The sequence below is a fragment of the Sitophilus oryzae genome, unplaced genomic scaffold, assembly GCF_002938485.1.
Source record: "Sitophilus oryzae breed Bouriz unplaced genomic scaffold, Soryzae_2.0 scaffold_499_pilon_pilon, whole genome shotgun sequence".
Classification (NCBI taxonomy): Eukaryota; Metazoa; Arthropoda; class Insecta; order Coleoptera; family Curculionidae; genus Sitophilus; species Sitophilus oryzae.
In genome coordinates, this window is record NW_022147083.1 from 3,094,985 (window position 1) to 3,112,521 (window position 17,537).

The following is a 17,537-nucleotide window of genomic DNA, read 5'->3' on the forward strand; positions in this document are numbered from 1 at the left end:
GTGGAAAATGTCCTTGTACTTTTTCAGTTGTCCACCCGGCTTCCTCTTACCGTCTACAAGCTCACCGTAAAGCAGAGATTTTGGTATGCGGTTTTCTTGCATTCTGCATACGTGACCAGCCCATCTTAAGCGGGATTTTGTGACCATGACTTCAATACTCTCGCAGTTAGCTTTTTCAAGGACCGATACGTTTGAGACATGATGGAACCACCGGACTCTTAAGAGTTGTCTAAGGTGTCTCTATTGCAACTTGTTTAATGCGTTCATGTGTCGGCGGTAAGGCACCCAGGTTTCGCTCCCATATAACATGGTGGGGATTATAATTGCTCGGTATACTGCAAGTTTTGTTTTTGTACTCAAGTCATGATTGTAGAAAACCCTGTCTTTTAATTTCCAGAATGCTCTTGAGGCGCTACTAATCCTGTGCTGAATTTCAGAGTCAATATTGGCCTTTTTCGAAATCAAACGGCCCAAAGCCTCGTATGCCCAGGTATATGCGTTCAACATTTCTTGTAATTGTTCTATCGTGTTTGCAACTAGAGCGCAGTCGTCAGCGTATTGAAGTTCTGTGATAAATTTTGTACGTGTTTTTGCCCTGAGTCTTTTTATGTTGAACAGACCGCCGTCATATCTGTATCTAATGCCCAATCCTCTCGCCTGCAGTTTGCTATCCACTATAATGGAGAGCGCTGCCATTGATATGTTGAATAGGAGAGGCGCTAAGACACATCCCTGCCTAACTCCTGTATTTGTTAGGAATGGGTCGCTCAGTGATCCATGATGTGACACTCTTGACTTGTTGTTGTTATGGAGGCTTTTACACACTGTAAGAAATTTGTTGGGCCCTCCGAACTTTTTCATAATTGCCCAAAGCGCATCTCTGTTCACAGAGTCGAAGGCTTTTGTTAGATCGAAGAATGCAGCATAAAGTTTAGACTGCTGCTCTTTTACTTTTTCCTGTAGTTGACGGATGGAAAATATGGAATCGACGGTGCCGCGGTTGGTACGAAAACCCGTTTGCGATTCTGGAAGGATTTTTTCTATATATGGGTGCAGGCGGTTTGACATTATTTTTGCAAGAATTTTTCCGCCGATAGCCAATAGCGAAATTCCCCGGTAATTTCCGCAGTGTGATGCACTTCCTTTGTTCTTAAATATATTCACTATATTTGCGTTGCGAAGGTCCTGAGGTACCACTCCGCTTTCCCATACGACATCGGAAAGAGCCTTAAGATGACCAATAAGTTCTTTACTTGCACACTTATAGATTTCCGCCGGAATCGCGTCACAGCCAACTGATTTGTTGTTTTTAAGCTGTTTTATGGAGGTCTTTATTTCTTGTTCTGTTATTGGGATGTCTAATACATTGAGGCTGTATACTGAGGTATTGTGTTTAGTGCTTCCATATTGGTTTTTTTTTCTTGGTTAAGGATATGGCTGTAATGTTCCTTCCAGCGATTTCTGATTTGTTCTTCCTCTTTTAGAAGTTCGCCATTTTGAGCCATGATTGGGCAGCTTACCTTCTTAGTTGGACCGTATACTTCTTTTACAGCTTCGAAGAATTTACGATAATCGTAATGCGTGGCGTACTCTTGAATCTGAATCGCTTTTTGTGACCACCAGTTATCCTTTACTTGGCGCAGTTCTCTTCGAAGCGTGTTGTTGGCTGCTTTAAAGTTGTCTACCAGTCTTGGATTATGTGGATTTGCAGTGACTGCTTGATGTGCTCTATGCTTTTGTTCCAACAAACCCTGTATATGCGGATGATTTTCGTTAAACCAGTCTGGTTGTTTCTTTTTGTTCGACTTTCCCAGTACTGATTCGCTGGTTTTATGAATCACATCCCTTAATTGTGTCCAGCTTCCAATATTGAGATTGAAGTTATCGGTGGAAGTGATTTTTTGATGGCTTCCCGGAAGGCGTCGGCGGTATTGTTGTTCTCTAGACCCCGTACGGTCAATCTGGTCATATTGTTTTGCTTTTTACAGTGTGGATGTTTTAACTGGATTTTCATTTTTGAAACTAAAAGTCGGAGGTCAGTGCCGCATTCGGCATCTATTCTAGCTTTTGTGGGTCTAACATCTTTTAGATGCGTCCTTCGAACGATTATGTGGTCCAATTGATGCCAGTGGCCTGATCTAGGATGTTTCGAGGTACCTTTAAATTTGTCCTTCAACATGAACCACGTATTGGTGATGCAAAGATTATACTCTGCGCATGTTGTTAATAAGCGTTCACCATTGCTATTTACGTTTCCTATTCCATGTTTTCCCAATACTTCAGGCCATATTTCCTGTTGTTTGCCAACACGGGCATTAAAGTCACGTAGCAAGATGATTCGTTCGTGCTTTAGAATTCGTTGAAGGGCATTTGTAAAGCTGGCTAAAATGTATCCTTATCCTCAATTTTAGCGTCAAGGGTGGGAGCGTAGGCACTAATGATGTTAACGTAAGTTTTGTCTGATATGGGGTACCTTAGGGTCATAAGACGTTCGGAGACACCAATAGGTACCTCTGTTAACTTGGTGGCGATTTCGGTTTTTATCGCCTACACCTTGAATTCTCCTGTGTGTTGCGGGGTGACCTTTTCAAAAGAAGGTGTAATGCTCCTCAATGAGACTACCTTCATCCGCAAAGCGTATTTCGCTTAGAGCCGCAACATCTATATTTAATCGGTGGAGTTCCTGTGAGACCAGTGCTGTTCTTCTCTCTGGTCGATTTGAATTTATCTTGTCCAGTAGAGTGCGGACGTTCTACGCCGCAAACGTGAAACATTGATGTTATTTGTTTCTCCGATGATATGCTCGAGTAGGCATCCTCTCTCGGAGATCCGATTGAGGGGGTATTTTACCTCCGGACGATAATTTTGTCCCACTCGAATGTTCCATCATTGCTGTGTGTAAGCTGCGTGAAAAGGTTTAACTGTGGCGGTTACGCTACCGCACAGTTTTAGCTGCTGCTGTAGCACGGGATGGCTATGGCACAGTGAGGACCGCGACGATAGTTCCCTTGTGCTACGTTCTTGGCCGGCTAGGTGTATTTTAATACTCCTTTTCCCCAGAAGATGGTAGGTCTGAGGGTTGTATAAGGTTATACCGCCTATACTTGGACGTCAGAGCCTCGTTTGTGTAAACAGGGTGCACCACGTCAAGGTGAGGTTGACTTTTGGGTAAGCTAGGCTATATGTATCGCTTCAATACCCCTCGCACTAACACGCAATATTGAAAATATAGCAGTTAAAGAGGAGGCAAATGTTCTGGCAAGTGTCACACAGAATAGAAAATATGAGTATGTTCAATCCTATGCTGATGCCATAAAAAATGTTAAAGGGGAAGTTCTAGTTATTAAACCCAAGACAAAGCAAGATAACAAGAAAACTAAAGAAGCAATTATAAATGTTGTAAATCCTTCTGAGCTGGAGGTAGGCATTATTCAAATGAAAGATGTTAATAATGGCGGAATTCTAATGAAATGTAGTAGTGTCACACAGAATTTAGAATTAGTAGGAAGAGATTACTAAATTAAAAAATTCTGTCGATAAGAAATTAAAAAACAAATACGAAGTAAAAATGCCTGAACTTCCAAAGATTAAGGTCTTAGATATAGAAGAAAATCTTGATAAAGAAGCCATTAAATCCAGTTTACTGAAACAGAATAAATTTATTCAGCATGAAAATATCCATATTGATGTAAAAACAATAAAAAAGATGAAAACCAAATATATGGCTATTATAGAATGCGACTCGAACACGTTTTGGCGCATTATAGAGTCACAGCGGAAACTATGTTTGGGATTTTCTCTCTGTCGTGTTTTCGAATACATTTCTGTATTTCGATGCTTTAAATGTAACAAATATGGCCATGGTGTAAGTCAGTGTGTAGAAAAAAAAACAGTTGCAAAAAGTGTGGTTAGTGTGGAATTATGATGTTAACCATTCCACGTTTAGTATGACGTGTCCTGTATATGAACAAAAAATTGAAATTGAACGGCAAAAAAATAAACTATGTGTCTTCTGAAATATAGCAATCAAAAAATTCACAGATCAGCCATGTTCAGTTGGTCTGCAATATTATGCATCAAAACATTAGTATTATAAATAAAATCGATGATCTGGAAGTTGCTTTAGAGTAAAAAAAATCGATGTTGCTTGCATATCGGAACACTGGTTAACGGAATCCGAAATTCAACTATATAAAATGAGCAACTACAAATCAGGTGATTATTATTGCAGACAAACTGGAAAGGGTGGCGGAACAATGATTTTGTATAATAATAATTTAATTTTTTTAATAAACATGGATGGAACAAATAATAAGATCGTGAGCCAGAGAGCCAGAAAAATCTAACCGATCATCGATGGGAAAATCGCACAGGGTGGAAGTTAGGCATTGGACAACGTCTTAGGACGTTCTGACCCGAATTTATACCGATTTGGTCATTTTTGAAGTGCGGTCTGGATTTAAACGTGTAAGACAATTATGTAGGCAGCTTAATGGACAATCAAATGTATTAAAAACAGATAAAAGTTGGGTTCATAAATTTCTTCTATACGGTATTGCCGGATTTTTCATCAAAAGTTCAAACCGCACAAGTAGGCGTTTATGGAAAATGTTGCATCTAGAGTTGGAACCTTATTTTTTACAATTAGTTACTCATTTTACTACAGATGTAATAGATAGTTTCTAGTAGTAGCAATTTTCCTACAAACGTAAAAACCGGCAACACTGTATGCCGCTTTTGATTTTATTTCTCTGTCTGTCAACCGGTCATTTATATTATTCTCTGTCTTACACGTTAAAATCCAGACCACACTTCTGAAATGACCAAATCGGTATATATAAATATGACAAAATTCAAACGCGTTTCAGAATGTGATAGTTGTTGATTCTACCTCTTAAATGAACTTTGAATCGTCAAAGAATATTAAATTTTAGCCGAGTTATTAAACAATTTGTCCTACTAATCAATGATACGATTATAAAATCTCCGGAGCGTTAAGACTTGGAGAGAAAATACGGCCGTTCTTCTGCAGCACCAGTTGCGGAAGCCGACGCTAACGGCCGCAGTATAGGGTTTCCAGTGAAGGATTCATCCGTAGGTAGTAAAAAATATAAAAAAGACGGTATATCAGTTGTAATTTTGTAGTGGCCGCTAGTTTTGTAGATAGCTGAAAATCCATTACGGGGATATTAAGTAGCGCTAGATGTCACGAAGAATTTGTTGAAAAGACTAGATGAAAATTTAATGATTTATGTACAGGCCGAGTCTTAAATATGTGCAACTAATTTTAGGGTGGTGTATTAAGACTAACCAAAGCTATCCACCCCACCAAATAACCAACTTAACCAACGCAACTTGTAGCGTTTTATTTTTCTTTTTATAAAATTCCAAATTTTAATATTGCTGGCGCCATCTATTCGCTAGATGTTAAACTTCATTCAGTACAGGTAGCGGTTCCTTTCCATAAAAACATATTTCATTCAGTATAGACGATAGAGTTCACTTAATTGCCTTTGGTCATATGACCTGTCAATTCGAAGACTTCCGTTTTGCGAAAAGGAGGAAGGAGGCTTTTTCCGAGAGATTGAGATCAGAAAAAGACGCGTGGTTCAGCGTCCGACGAATCTCAGAGAAAAAGGGCTTTCTGAAACACTTTTCCTAACAGTAAAGGCACGGGTATCCAAAGGTGGAGATTTGAAATCCTGTAGAATATACTGTTCAGAGCCTAGTTCGTGCTTTTTTGGCCCTTTCCCTGGAATAAGATCACAGTAAGTGTATCTACTCATTTTGTATCGCCATGTCTAACTAAATTTTATTTCAGTTATTCCCGTTTTTTATTTATTTTGATAATGTTTGATTGTGCATTACTGGTTTGGATCAGCATATAGTTTGGCTATATTTTGGAATGTGTACAGCTGATTTTCAGACCAGTAACTGGCGTATAAGAAATTGACGTATAAGTAATTGGCATATGAGTAACCACTTTTGAGACAGTATTTATGACTCTACATTTATTCTACTGATATCGAAGACTCCTGCTACTATCGAAGAGTCTACATCCACTTCCGTTAGTCTGGAGACTGCCTGCCTACCTGTTCACTACGTCACAAAATTAAAAAAAAAAAATACAGATAAGTTCTAAGTTCAACACACAAGGTATTCCCTAAATTTTTTTACTTTGAGACAATATTTTGAATATCTCTGTAAATTGTTGTCATTTATTCCGTATATTATAGTCAAAATTTACCTTTTAGTTAACATTATAAGTCATGCTTTGTCCTTAACGGTACGTTTTACTTCAGTATGATCTTTTATGTGAGAATCGCTAACACGGATTCATTTTTGAAGGTTATTGTACACGACTTGTTTCGAAACATCATCGTATTGGTACTTACATAAATTTCACCTGTTTATATATTACGTAGTATAGTATACTGGAGAGAACTCTAACTAAATTTGAGTTTACTTAAAGTAACTAACGATTTCATTGGGATAATTTAAACTGGGTTTAAACTGATTGATAATTGTGTTCGTTTTTAAATAAATGTTCAACGTAGGATAGTTATATCTGACTTTTATTCTTGATGAACATAATAGACCCTTATTGCTGTTGATTATTTTATTTTAGCTATTTCATGATCAAATTTTCTTACTGGTTTCTTACTTTACCTTTTCATACCCAAAGTAAGTGGCGCCTTTTTACTGTCTTTGACCATTACTATTTGAATACTTAACATCAATTTTAGAATCTTTGCAGCCTATACATTATTACTTTTATTTTATTATTTAACAACATTATTAAGTCACCACAGGTCACAAGCCTTACCTACGAACCCAGCTCTCCTCTAACCCTGAGCAACGGATACCTTTTTCTTTCTGTTTGAGTGATGACAGAAAAAGTCGTCACACAAATAGAAGAATAAAGAATATGACGCCCTGTCACGTGGGGCTTTACTTGGTTTAATTGGCTCGACTTAGTTTAATTGGCTCAATTTAATTTAATTTGCTTCACTTATTTGGTAGACTTTGTAAAATAATTTTTGTTAGGCTCAGATAAATTTTCTATAAGGCAAAGACTATAGTTTTGAAATTTTATTTTCATTATTTCTGTAATTAAATTCTAATAATTTCAGTTCAACAGCAATTTTTTTGTTTTATAAATTCTTGAGGGTGTTTGTTTATCTATTTAAAACCCAGATAAATAACTTAATACGTATTTCTGACTACATTTTTTATTGACGTTTCGATTTTGATTTAAATATACAGGTATGGTTATATTTTGAATATACAGAGTGGACATAATTTCAGTATACAGGGTAGCACTGTTAGTATTTCATAAAATTTTGGAATTTGTTTCGAATACTTGAATCTTTTTTGGTTTTGACATTGAACATATTTTCTTTCTGATAGTTTGCGCCGAATCATAACAGCTTTTTGTTAAAATTAGTAAGTTTTTCTGAATCATTTAGTCTTTAGTATTTCATATAGCTGAATTACAATGGAGAAAGAATCTTTTAAAGTTAATCATTTACGACAAGTAGAATTAGATTACGAACTTCTTATTAGGGGTATTAAAACATCTAAAAATGTTGACAGTAAACGTAAAATTTTGTCAGGTCTTTTAAGTAGAGAAGTAAATAACCCTTTTTGTTTAGTTAATATGGAAGATTATCCTGTTTCTTTTGATCAAGAAATTTCAGAAATTAAAGCAACTTTAGATTCAATTTCCTTGTCAATTTCTGAATTTGAGGGTGGAGTAAATGATTCAATGTTCAAAGTTATAAGATCTCGTCTTGCGCATTTGGCTGGTAGAATCAAGAGAATAATTTTAGATGAAAATCGTGCTGATGCAGAAACTATTCAAACTGATGTTTATACTAGTTGTTATCAACTTGAAGCTGACCTGCTTGTCAAAACTTCAGACATTAATGAAACTTTAAACGTTAGTTCTGTTCCTTCAGGACCAGTTATTAATGTACCGCCTCCTATTGTTACTTATGTTGCTAAACCTTGTCCAGTGTCAGACTGGCCTATTAAATTTAATGGTAATCCTCAAGATTTATTTTCATTTTTAGAAACTGTTACTGAGCTTTCTGAATCACGTAAAGTTAGTGAACAAGATTTATTTTCTTCTGCAGTAGAACTTTTTACTGGTAATGCTTTTATTTGGTATAGAAGTATTAAACAACATGTCGCAGATTGGAAATCTCTTGTAGAAAGATTAAAGAAAGACTTTTTACCACCAGATAATGATGATAATATTTGGTCACAAATTAAATCTTATAAACAGCGAAAAAATGAAAGTATTTTAATTTTTATAGCAACTTTAGAGAATCTTTTTAGTAGATTAAGTAAATGCCCTAGTGAGGTTACTAAAATAAAAATCATTAGACAAAATTTACTTCCTGAATACATTACTCAGTTAGCTTTAGTTGATGTTTTATCTGTGTCTGAACTGTCTAATTTGTGTAGAAAATTAGAAAATGCTAAACATCAGAATGAAAAACATTCTAGAAATTTAAATGTTTCTGAATTAAATACCACTCCTGATTCTAGCTCGTTTGATTCTCGTCGCGTACAGTTTAGTAAAAAATCTAAGAATGTAAATGCTCAGAACAAAAATAAAAATACTACTGCTAGGTCTCCTTGTTCTGCTGTAGCGTCGTCGTCTTCTGACCCTGATATGGTAAATACTTCGAGTATGCCCCGATCTGTAGAAAATTCAGGTAAGGAAACAGCTTCGCGTTTAGTTTGTTGGAATTGTTCTGGTCCGAATCATACGTTTCATGATTGTCGACAGAAACGTAGGGTTTTTTGTTTTAAATGTGGTAATTTAGGGGTTAAATCACCGGCGTGTCCAAAATGTTCAAAAAACTAATCGGACGAACTCGTGTTTCTGGTCATGTAGTTCAAAAAAAATTCAAACCCAGAAATTTATTTTCAGAATCTGATTGGAAAAAGTGGTTATTATGTGTTAAAAATTTTTATAGATCCACCACTACCAATCATAAAGTTTCTCCTCTTTTTTGTCCTAAGGTATCTGATAACAGACCTTATATTTTAGTAGAAATTCTTGGCGTTGAAATTTGTGGTCTTTTAGATTTTGGAAGTACATCTACAGTTATTGGAGCTGCTGGTATTCCTGTTATTGAGAATCTAAATTTGAATATTAGGGAACCAACTCATTTGTCAATTAGTACTGCAGACAATACTGAAAAGAAAATAGTTGGTGTAGTCGATCTACCTTTAGTCGTTGATGGTTCATGTCAAGTTATCAGTGCTATTGTAGTACCTTCATTGCCTCATAGTTTTATTTTTGGTTGTGATTTTATCTTGCGGTTTGATCTTATGGAAGATCTTAAGAAGAATTGGTGGGAAGTCAACTCTAGATCTCAGCCAAAGTTTTCTTCATTTCCCTATAACACTCATGCAGTAAATATGTTGTGTACCCTTGATGATTTAACACCAAATCAGAGAAAACCAGCTGAACTTCTTATTAACTCTTTTGACAGTATTAACAGTGATCATGGTCTTGGTCGTACCGATAAAATTACTATGTCAATTGACACTGGTGATGCCAAACCATTTCGTCAAAAACCTTTTTTAATGTCACCTTATATGTCAAAAATCTTAAATGAGGAATTAAATGATATGCTTAAACTTGGTGTTGTGGAACCTTCTAATAGTCCGTGGTGTTCCCCAGTGCTTTTAGTTAAAAAACCAACTGGTGAATTTCGTTTTTGTTTCGATGGTCGATCTTTAAATCAGGTTACAAAGTATGACTCCTACCCTATGCCAAATATAGATAGAATTTTAAACTCTCTTCGTGGAGCTACGTATATTTCGAGTATAGATTTGCGTAAAAGTTTCTGGCAAATTCCATTATCAGAGGATTCAAAACCAAAAACTGCTTTCAGTATAGTTGGTAGAGGTCAATTTCAATTCACTACGGTGCCATTTGGTTTGTGCAATGCCGCTCAGACACAACAAAGACTTGTTGATGCTATTTTTGGACCACGTTATGAACCACACATTTTTTGCTATTTGGATGATATAATCATATGTTCACCCAGTTTTGAGGAACATACCAAATTGCTTTCTGAAGTTAGAGACAAGTTAAAAGATGCTAACTTAACTATAAATATAAAGAAGTGTGAGTTTTTCAAGAAATCTTTAAAATTTCTTGGATATATTGTTGGCTCTAATTCATTAAGAACTGATCCAGAAAAAATTTCAGCAATGTTAAACTTTCCTCGCCCTACCACGACGACTGAAATTAAACGATTTATAGGTTTGTGTAGTTGGTACCGTCGTTTTATAAGAAATTTTTCGACATTAGTTTCACCCATTAATGATTTGTTAAAAGGTAAAAAGAAAGGTCAAGGAATTCAGTGGAGTCCTGCCGCTGAAGATTCTTTTTTGAAAATTAAACAACTTCTGGTTTCTGCTCCAATTTTGTCCCAGCCGGATTTTTCTAAACCCTTTATTATAGAAACAGATGCATCTAACACCGGTCTTGGTGGAGTTCTTCTACAAAAAATTAATGACGAAGACCGTGTAATTTCTTATGCTAGCAGATCTCTTACTAGATCCGAGCGGAATTATAGTGTAACTGAGCGAGAATGCTTAGCTGTTATTTTTAGTTTGGAAAAATTTCGTCCTTGGATTGATGGCGTACGTTTTACCGTTTGTACAGATCATTACTCTCTTTTGTGGCTTAATAAATTACAGAATCCTACTGGTCGTCTTGCTAGATGGGCTGTCAGACTTAGACAGTTTACTTTTGATTTAGTTCATCGTAAAGGTTCACATAACGTAGTTCCTGATTTTCTTAGTAGAATACCTGGCGATGATTCTCCTTCAGATATTTCAGATAATGATTCCTTTGTATGTCCACAAATTTCTATTTTGAATATAGATTTAGATCATACTGATGCATGGTATGAGACAATGAAGCGAAAGATTTTAGCTTCGCCTAGTTCATTTCCACAGTGGAAAGTTGAAGATGGTTTTCTTTTTAAGTTTATTCCGGTACAGCTACCATTTTCATCAAATCTTCAAGAATGGAAGAAGGTTGTTCCACGTCCTCAACGTCGTAATATTATCGAATCATGTCATAATCCGCCAACTTGTTCGCATTTGGGTTTCTATAAGACTTTATCAAGACTTCAAGAACAATTTTACTGGCCCAAGATGAGAGCCGATGTTCTTAAATTTGTTAGGAGTTGTCGTGTTTGTGGAGCTCAGAAATCTTCAAATACTATGCCGTTAGGTAGGATGGGAAGAGAAAAACAAGTTAATATGCCTTTTCAGACAATCGCTTTAGATCTTATGGGTCCTTTTCCTAGATCAAAAAAGGGTCATAAGTGGCTTTTAGTTGTTGGCGATTGGTTTTCGAAGTATGTTCTTCTGTGTCCGTTACGTTCATCAAAATCTCCGTATGTTGTGAAGTATCTTGAGAGTGAAGTTTTCCTTACTTATGGAGTACCTCAATATATAATTTGTGATAATGGTCCTCAGTTTGTTGCTAAAGAGTTCAGAGATTTAGCAAAGAAATATCAAGTTCAGAAGATCTGGTATAATGCTGTGTATTCTCCTCAATGTAACTTTGTTGAGCGAATGAATAAAACAATAGGAACAGCTATTAGAACTTATGTTAAACAACATACAGATTGGGATGTTCAACTCTCTAATATTCAGTTTGCTTTAAACACTTCTAAACATGAGGTCACAGGTTTTTCTCCTTCGTTTTTAGTTTTCGGTAGGCATATTCCCATCTCTGGTAATTATTATGGTCAAGTTAAGTTCTCTGAAGATTTTGAAATTATGCCTGGCGATCGCAACTCTTACGCTTCAGAACTCAAAAATCTTTATAGTGTCTTTAGCGAAGTCCGTAAGAAACTTCATGCTGCTTACGAAAGAAACTCAAAGTCTTATAATTTGCGTAGACGTGATCTATCTTTTCAGGTTGGTGATTTGGTTTGGAGACGTAATAAGGTCTTATCAAATGCTGGTGTTAACTTTTCAGCCAAGTTAGCCCCTCGTTTTGTTTTATCTTCAGTACGAAAGAAAATTTCGAATTTAGTTTATGTTTTAGTAGACGAGGATGGTAATAACGCAGGCCGCTGGCATATAAAAGATCTTAAACCATACCAAGGTCACATGATTGACGACGATGATACAGGAAATGTCTCTACTACGTCACAGTAATTTAAATAATCTATTATGTCCGATTCCTTTTTAGGGTTTAGTCTAAAGGATACATAGATTATATTTTAGTTTTTTTAGTTTATATTAAAAAGTTATACAACAATTCGCTTATCGTTTTTACGGATTTGTCGCGAATCAGCATAACTATTGTGTTATTTAGTTTTTTTGCGTATATTTTCAGTATAATATAGTATTTCTATTTAGAAATGCGAGCATATAGCAGTATTTTTCTTTTTCCGAGTATTCTACAGATTACCTAATTTTGAGTAAATATTTTGTGGGATGGTAATTCTGTTAATCACTCATATGGTTTTGTGCCATTTGCTCCATTCTATGACATTCAGTTCACAAGAATCTGAAATTTAAGCAATTCTTGTATTTTGAGAACACGACTTCGTGACAAAACGAAAAGTTGTTATGATTCTGATTGCAACCTAATGGTGAGACATAGCTGACCTCATAACTTCGTAAGTTTACTGTGTATTGGGTATGATTGTGATTTTCTTTCCATATTTGCAATAGCGTTTCATAGGCTGGAATCCTATGTTACGGATATTTTGGGTCATTCGTGACAATCTTTTCTCTCTTCCTTTATATGTTTATCTATTGTGATTTCTATTGTTATTTTCCTTTCTTTTTCTCATACAGGTGAGTTACCTTGAATGGTTAACCGGTGAGCACACAGGTTGTGGCGAAGGTAGTTTGTTTTGGTCACGCCAAACTTACCTCTTATAGTGATCCGTAGCATGGCTTTTGTTGAGGTTCTTTTGTTGTTTGTTTTGTTCTCCGCTTCCTTGGGTGTGAGGGGTCGCATGACTGATTACACGCGATTTGTGAATCTTTCGTTGCCTCACACTAGGTGGGTTGAGTACGGACAATCAGCTTGAGGATTTCTTCAGGAACATCTGCGCTTCCATGGGATTCTTTCTTTCTTTCTTTTCCTATCCCATACTTTTAGGTTTAGATTTAGTTTTAGTTTTCATATATAGTTTATATGAATGTTTTTATTTGGATTATATGGTGATTTGACTTTCCCGATTGTGTAATCTCACTGATTTGACATACCGATTGCGACTTACCAATAGTGACTCCTTTATGGACGTGTGATACACGAAGTTATCATCCACCAAATTTTCATTTGAAAAATCCAAAACCCTGTACAAACTTAGTTTAGTTTTCCTATGTGGTGTTTGGGCGAAAGTCCTCTTTGAGGGCCTTTCTTTTTTTTGGAGGGGGGCAGTGTAGCGTTTTATTTTTCTTTTTATAAAATTCCAAATTTTAATATTGCTGGCGCCATCTATTCGCTAGATGTTAAACTTCATTCAGTACAGGTAGCGGTTCCTTTCCATAAAAACAAATTTCATTCAGTATAGACGATAGAGTTCACTTAATTGCCTTTGGTCATATGACCTGTCAATTCGAAGACTTCCGTTTTGCGAAAAGGAGGAAGGAGGCTTTTTCGGAGAGATTGAGATCAGAAAAAGACGCGTGGTTCAGCGTCCGACGAATCTCAGAGAGAAAAGGGCTTTCTGAAACACTTTTCCTAACAGTAAAGGCACGGGTATCCAAAGGTGGAGATTTGAAATCCTGTAGAATATACTGTTCAGAGCCTAGTTCGTGTTCTTTTGGCCTTTTCCTGGAATAAGATCACAGTAAGTGTATCTACCATTTTGTATCGCCATGTCTAACTAAATTTTATTTCAGTTATTCCCGTTTTTTATTTATTTTGATAATGTTTGATTGTGCATTACTGGTTTGGATCGGCATTTAGTTTGGCTATATTTTGGAATGTGTACAGCTGATTTTCAGACCAGTAACTGGCGTATAAGAAATTGACGTATAAGTAATTGGCATATGAGTAACCACTTTTGAGACAGTATTTATGACTCTACATTTATTCTACTGATATCGAAGACTCCCGCTACTAGCGAAGAGTCTACATCCACTTCCGTTAGTCTGGAGACTGCCTGCCTACCTGTTCACTACGTCACAAAATTAAAAAAAAAAATACAGATAAGTTCTAAGTTCAACACACAAGGTATTCCCTAATTTTTTTTTACTTTGAGACAATATTTTGAATATCTCTGTAAATTGTTGTCATTTATTCCGTATATTATAGTCAAAATTTACCTTTTAGTTAACATTATAAGTCATGCTTTGTCCTTAACGGTACGTTTTACTTCAGTATGATCTTTTATGTGAGAATCGCTAACACGGATTCATTTTTGAAGGTTATTGTACACGACTTGTTTCGAAACATCATCGTATTGGTACTTACATAAATTTCACCTGTTTATATATTACGTAGTATAGTATACTGGAGAGAACTCTAACTAAATTTGAGTTTACTCAAAGTAACTAACGATTTCATTGGGATAATTGAAACTGGGTTTAAACTGATTGATAATTGTGTTCGTTTTTAAATAAATGTTCAACGTAGGATAGTTATATCTGACTTTTTATTCTTGATGAACATAATAGACCCTTATTGCTGTTGATTATTTTATTTTAGCTATTTCATGATCAAATTTTCTTACTGGTTTCTTACTTTTACCTTTTCATACCCAAAGTAAGTGGCGCCCTTTTACTGTCTTTGACCATTACTATTTGAATACTTAACATCAATTTTAGAATCTTTGCAGCCTATACATTATTACTTTTATTTTATTATTTAACAACATTATTAAGTCACCACAGGTCACAAGCCTTACCTACGAACCCAGCTCTCCTCTAACCCTGAGCAACGGATACCTTTTTCTTTCTGTTTGAGTGATGACAGAAAAAGTCGTCACCAAACCTCGACACTGATAAAAAAATTTAAAAAACAAATATAAATTAGTAAAAACCAACCAACCCCACCAAATAACCAACTAACCAATGAATTAACACCCTCCAAATAACCACGCTAACCAACCCGCCAAATAACCAAACCAATCCAACAAAAAAGAATGAAACCAATGCAATAAGATCACGCTATAAGCAAAAAAAATATAAAAAAGTGTTGGTCAGCGTGAGATTTGAACCCCGGACCATTCGCTCACGAACCGATAGCCTCAGCCACGGAGCCACAGGTGCTCTTGCAATATGCTTATGGCTAGGCATTACTTTCGGCCGACATGAACAACGTCACAATATCTATTAACGGCATTTTAGTAGGCTACCGTTTAACGGCTGTTTAAGTACATCCAAAAAAAATCTTGATTATTATTATTATAGAAGGGGAAAACCAGAAAAAAATGCAGTGGTTCTCAAAATTTAAGCAAAAAATCCCTTTTTTAATTTTCAAAGTAAAGTAACTCGCTTATTTTGGACATATTTGAAAAAGAAAATAAGTTTCTTTTATCTAGATCTGACCGCCCTGTATGAAAATATTTGCACTTATTTAAGACTCACTTTGTATAATATCGATAATATCCCGGAGGTGAAGTGTTTCCGAACGTCGCATCGGTCATATTTATTCGAATGGAGTTCCTTTTTTTCCTTTCAAATATTTTTTCTAGACGTAAAAATAATAATAAGGCGCTTTTTATGCACGAATTAGAAATTTTATAACTTTTTAGGTGTGACAACAATGCTCAACTTTTTCACCACATCTAATGGTTTTCGATCTACACTTCCTGTCGTATCGAATTTAACAGCTATGAACGTATGGGATGGTGTTTGTATGTGCTTTATATACGCATCACTTCTGGAATTCGTATGCGTTAATTATGTAGGGCGTAAGAGACCACTGCATAATGTCGTATATAGACCAGGGGAAAACCCTTTCAAACAGGTGAGTTCAACAAATGAATCCAAAAAAATATTTTTTTGGTTTGCTTTTCAAAAAATATTTTTACTTGAAAAGATTTTTTTAAGTAAGCTTTAGTTTCTTAGTTAATATTGTTTTATATATAATAATTTATATGTGTTTCAAAACAAGAAGATAATTCAAGATATACAGGGTGTTTCAAAAAACGTGTGTCATCTCTCGTGAGGAGATTCCTCATGGAAAAATAAGATTTATTTTTCATATCGACATAGGGCCGATTCTGCTTTGTTTCGTGGCTACAGGGTGTTAAAGTCTTAATATTTTTTCGATTTATTATAATTTTCTTCCATATACTTTTAGCGTTTCGAATGAAATTTTGAAGGTAAGAGTTACTATAAATACATATTTTAAAACTAAGAAAGTGTCGTTATATTCACCAGAGACGTGCATATCGGTCATCACTAGAATATGACTTCTAAAAAAAGCATGTACGCCACTGACTTCTTTTTCTCTTGTTAGCGGAATAGTGTAAGCAGTTTAATGCCGATTAAAAGTGGTCTCTTGATATTTTGTCGATTTCAGCCTCCTTGATGAGATAAACGCAATTTTATTAATTTGCCTCGATCCAAGTCTAATAGCAACCTTTAAAAAAATTTAATATCATTAACTTGCAAAAGTTTTCAATAAGTACTCATTGATTCCTCATCAAAAAATATAAAAAAAGTTCCATAAACATGGTATGGAAATGCATACTTTTAGAGTTACAGCATGCTAAAAATTTTTAAATTAGGTTCATTGTAATTATCTTAAATACCGTTATTTTTTTTATTTAAAATTGCTGTAGGTTGGACTAATAGTAATAATAACTAATAGTAATAATATTTAATAAAATTAAATATTATTACTATACAGGGTTGTTCACCACATACGACACGGAGTATTGTAGCTAAACGATGATATTTTTAAGTTTGGGGTTCGTTGAAGGACTATTAGAGCTACAATTTAAAAATATTTTTACAAGATACAGAGTGTCCCAAATAAATAAAAGATATCAAAGTTGTATTTTTTTAAATGGAACACCCTGTATATTATTACATTTTTAGTTTCTACGATTAAAATAAAGGTAAATTTGATTAAGGTTTATTATACTTAAACCTTACCGTTTTTGAAATATTTTCAATTTTGTGAAATTGCAGTAAAAATTTTAAGGCTTCATTTCTCCAAGGGTATCAAAGTTTTTAATACTAAATATTTACTGAAGTTTATTTACTGATCAGTTATTGTGTTGCAATAATAAAAATAATACTACCTTATACAGAGTGTCTAAAAATTTATTTTAAATAATTATTAGCTTCAAACGGCAATAACTTCTTTAATTTAAATGGAATGCCCTGTATATTTCAGAATCAGATGCACAATTAAATTGTCTATCAAATTGTGTTATACCATTTTTTACCTATCCCTTCAAGTTTTCGTAGAAAATGCATTTTCTTATAATTTAGACCTCATTTATCAATATATCCATGGAATATTGACATTTTAGATTGTTTTTAAAGCAACAAATGTACAAAATGTA

At 35.0% G+C, this 17,537-nt stretch overlaps 1 protein-coding gene across 11 annotated transcripts in view; it reads left to right on the forward strand.

The window, feature by feature from the left end:
* Positions 1-17,537, forward strand: part of LOC115886812 (glycine receptor subunit alpha-4) — a 440,445-nt gene that overhangs the window by 395,757 nt on the left and 27,151 nt on the right. For all 11 annotated transcript variants that reach the window (XM_030906104.1, XM_030906106.1, XM_030906108.1 and 8 more), the window contains exon 10: positions 15,771-15,985. In XM_030906104.1, the coding sequence (XP_030761964.1) occupies positions 15,771-15,985 (215 nt within the window). The remainder of the gene's footprint in view (positions 1-15,770; positions 15,986-17,537) is intronic.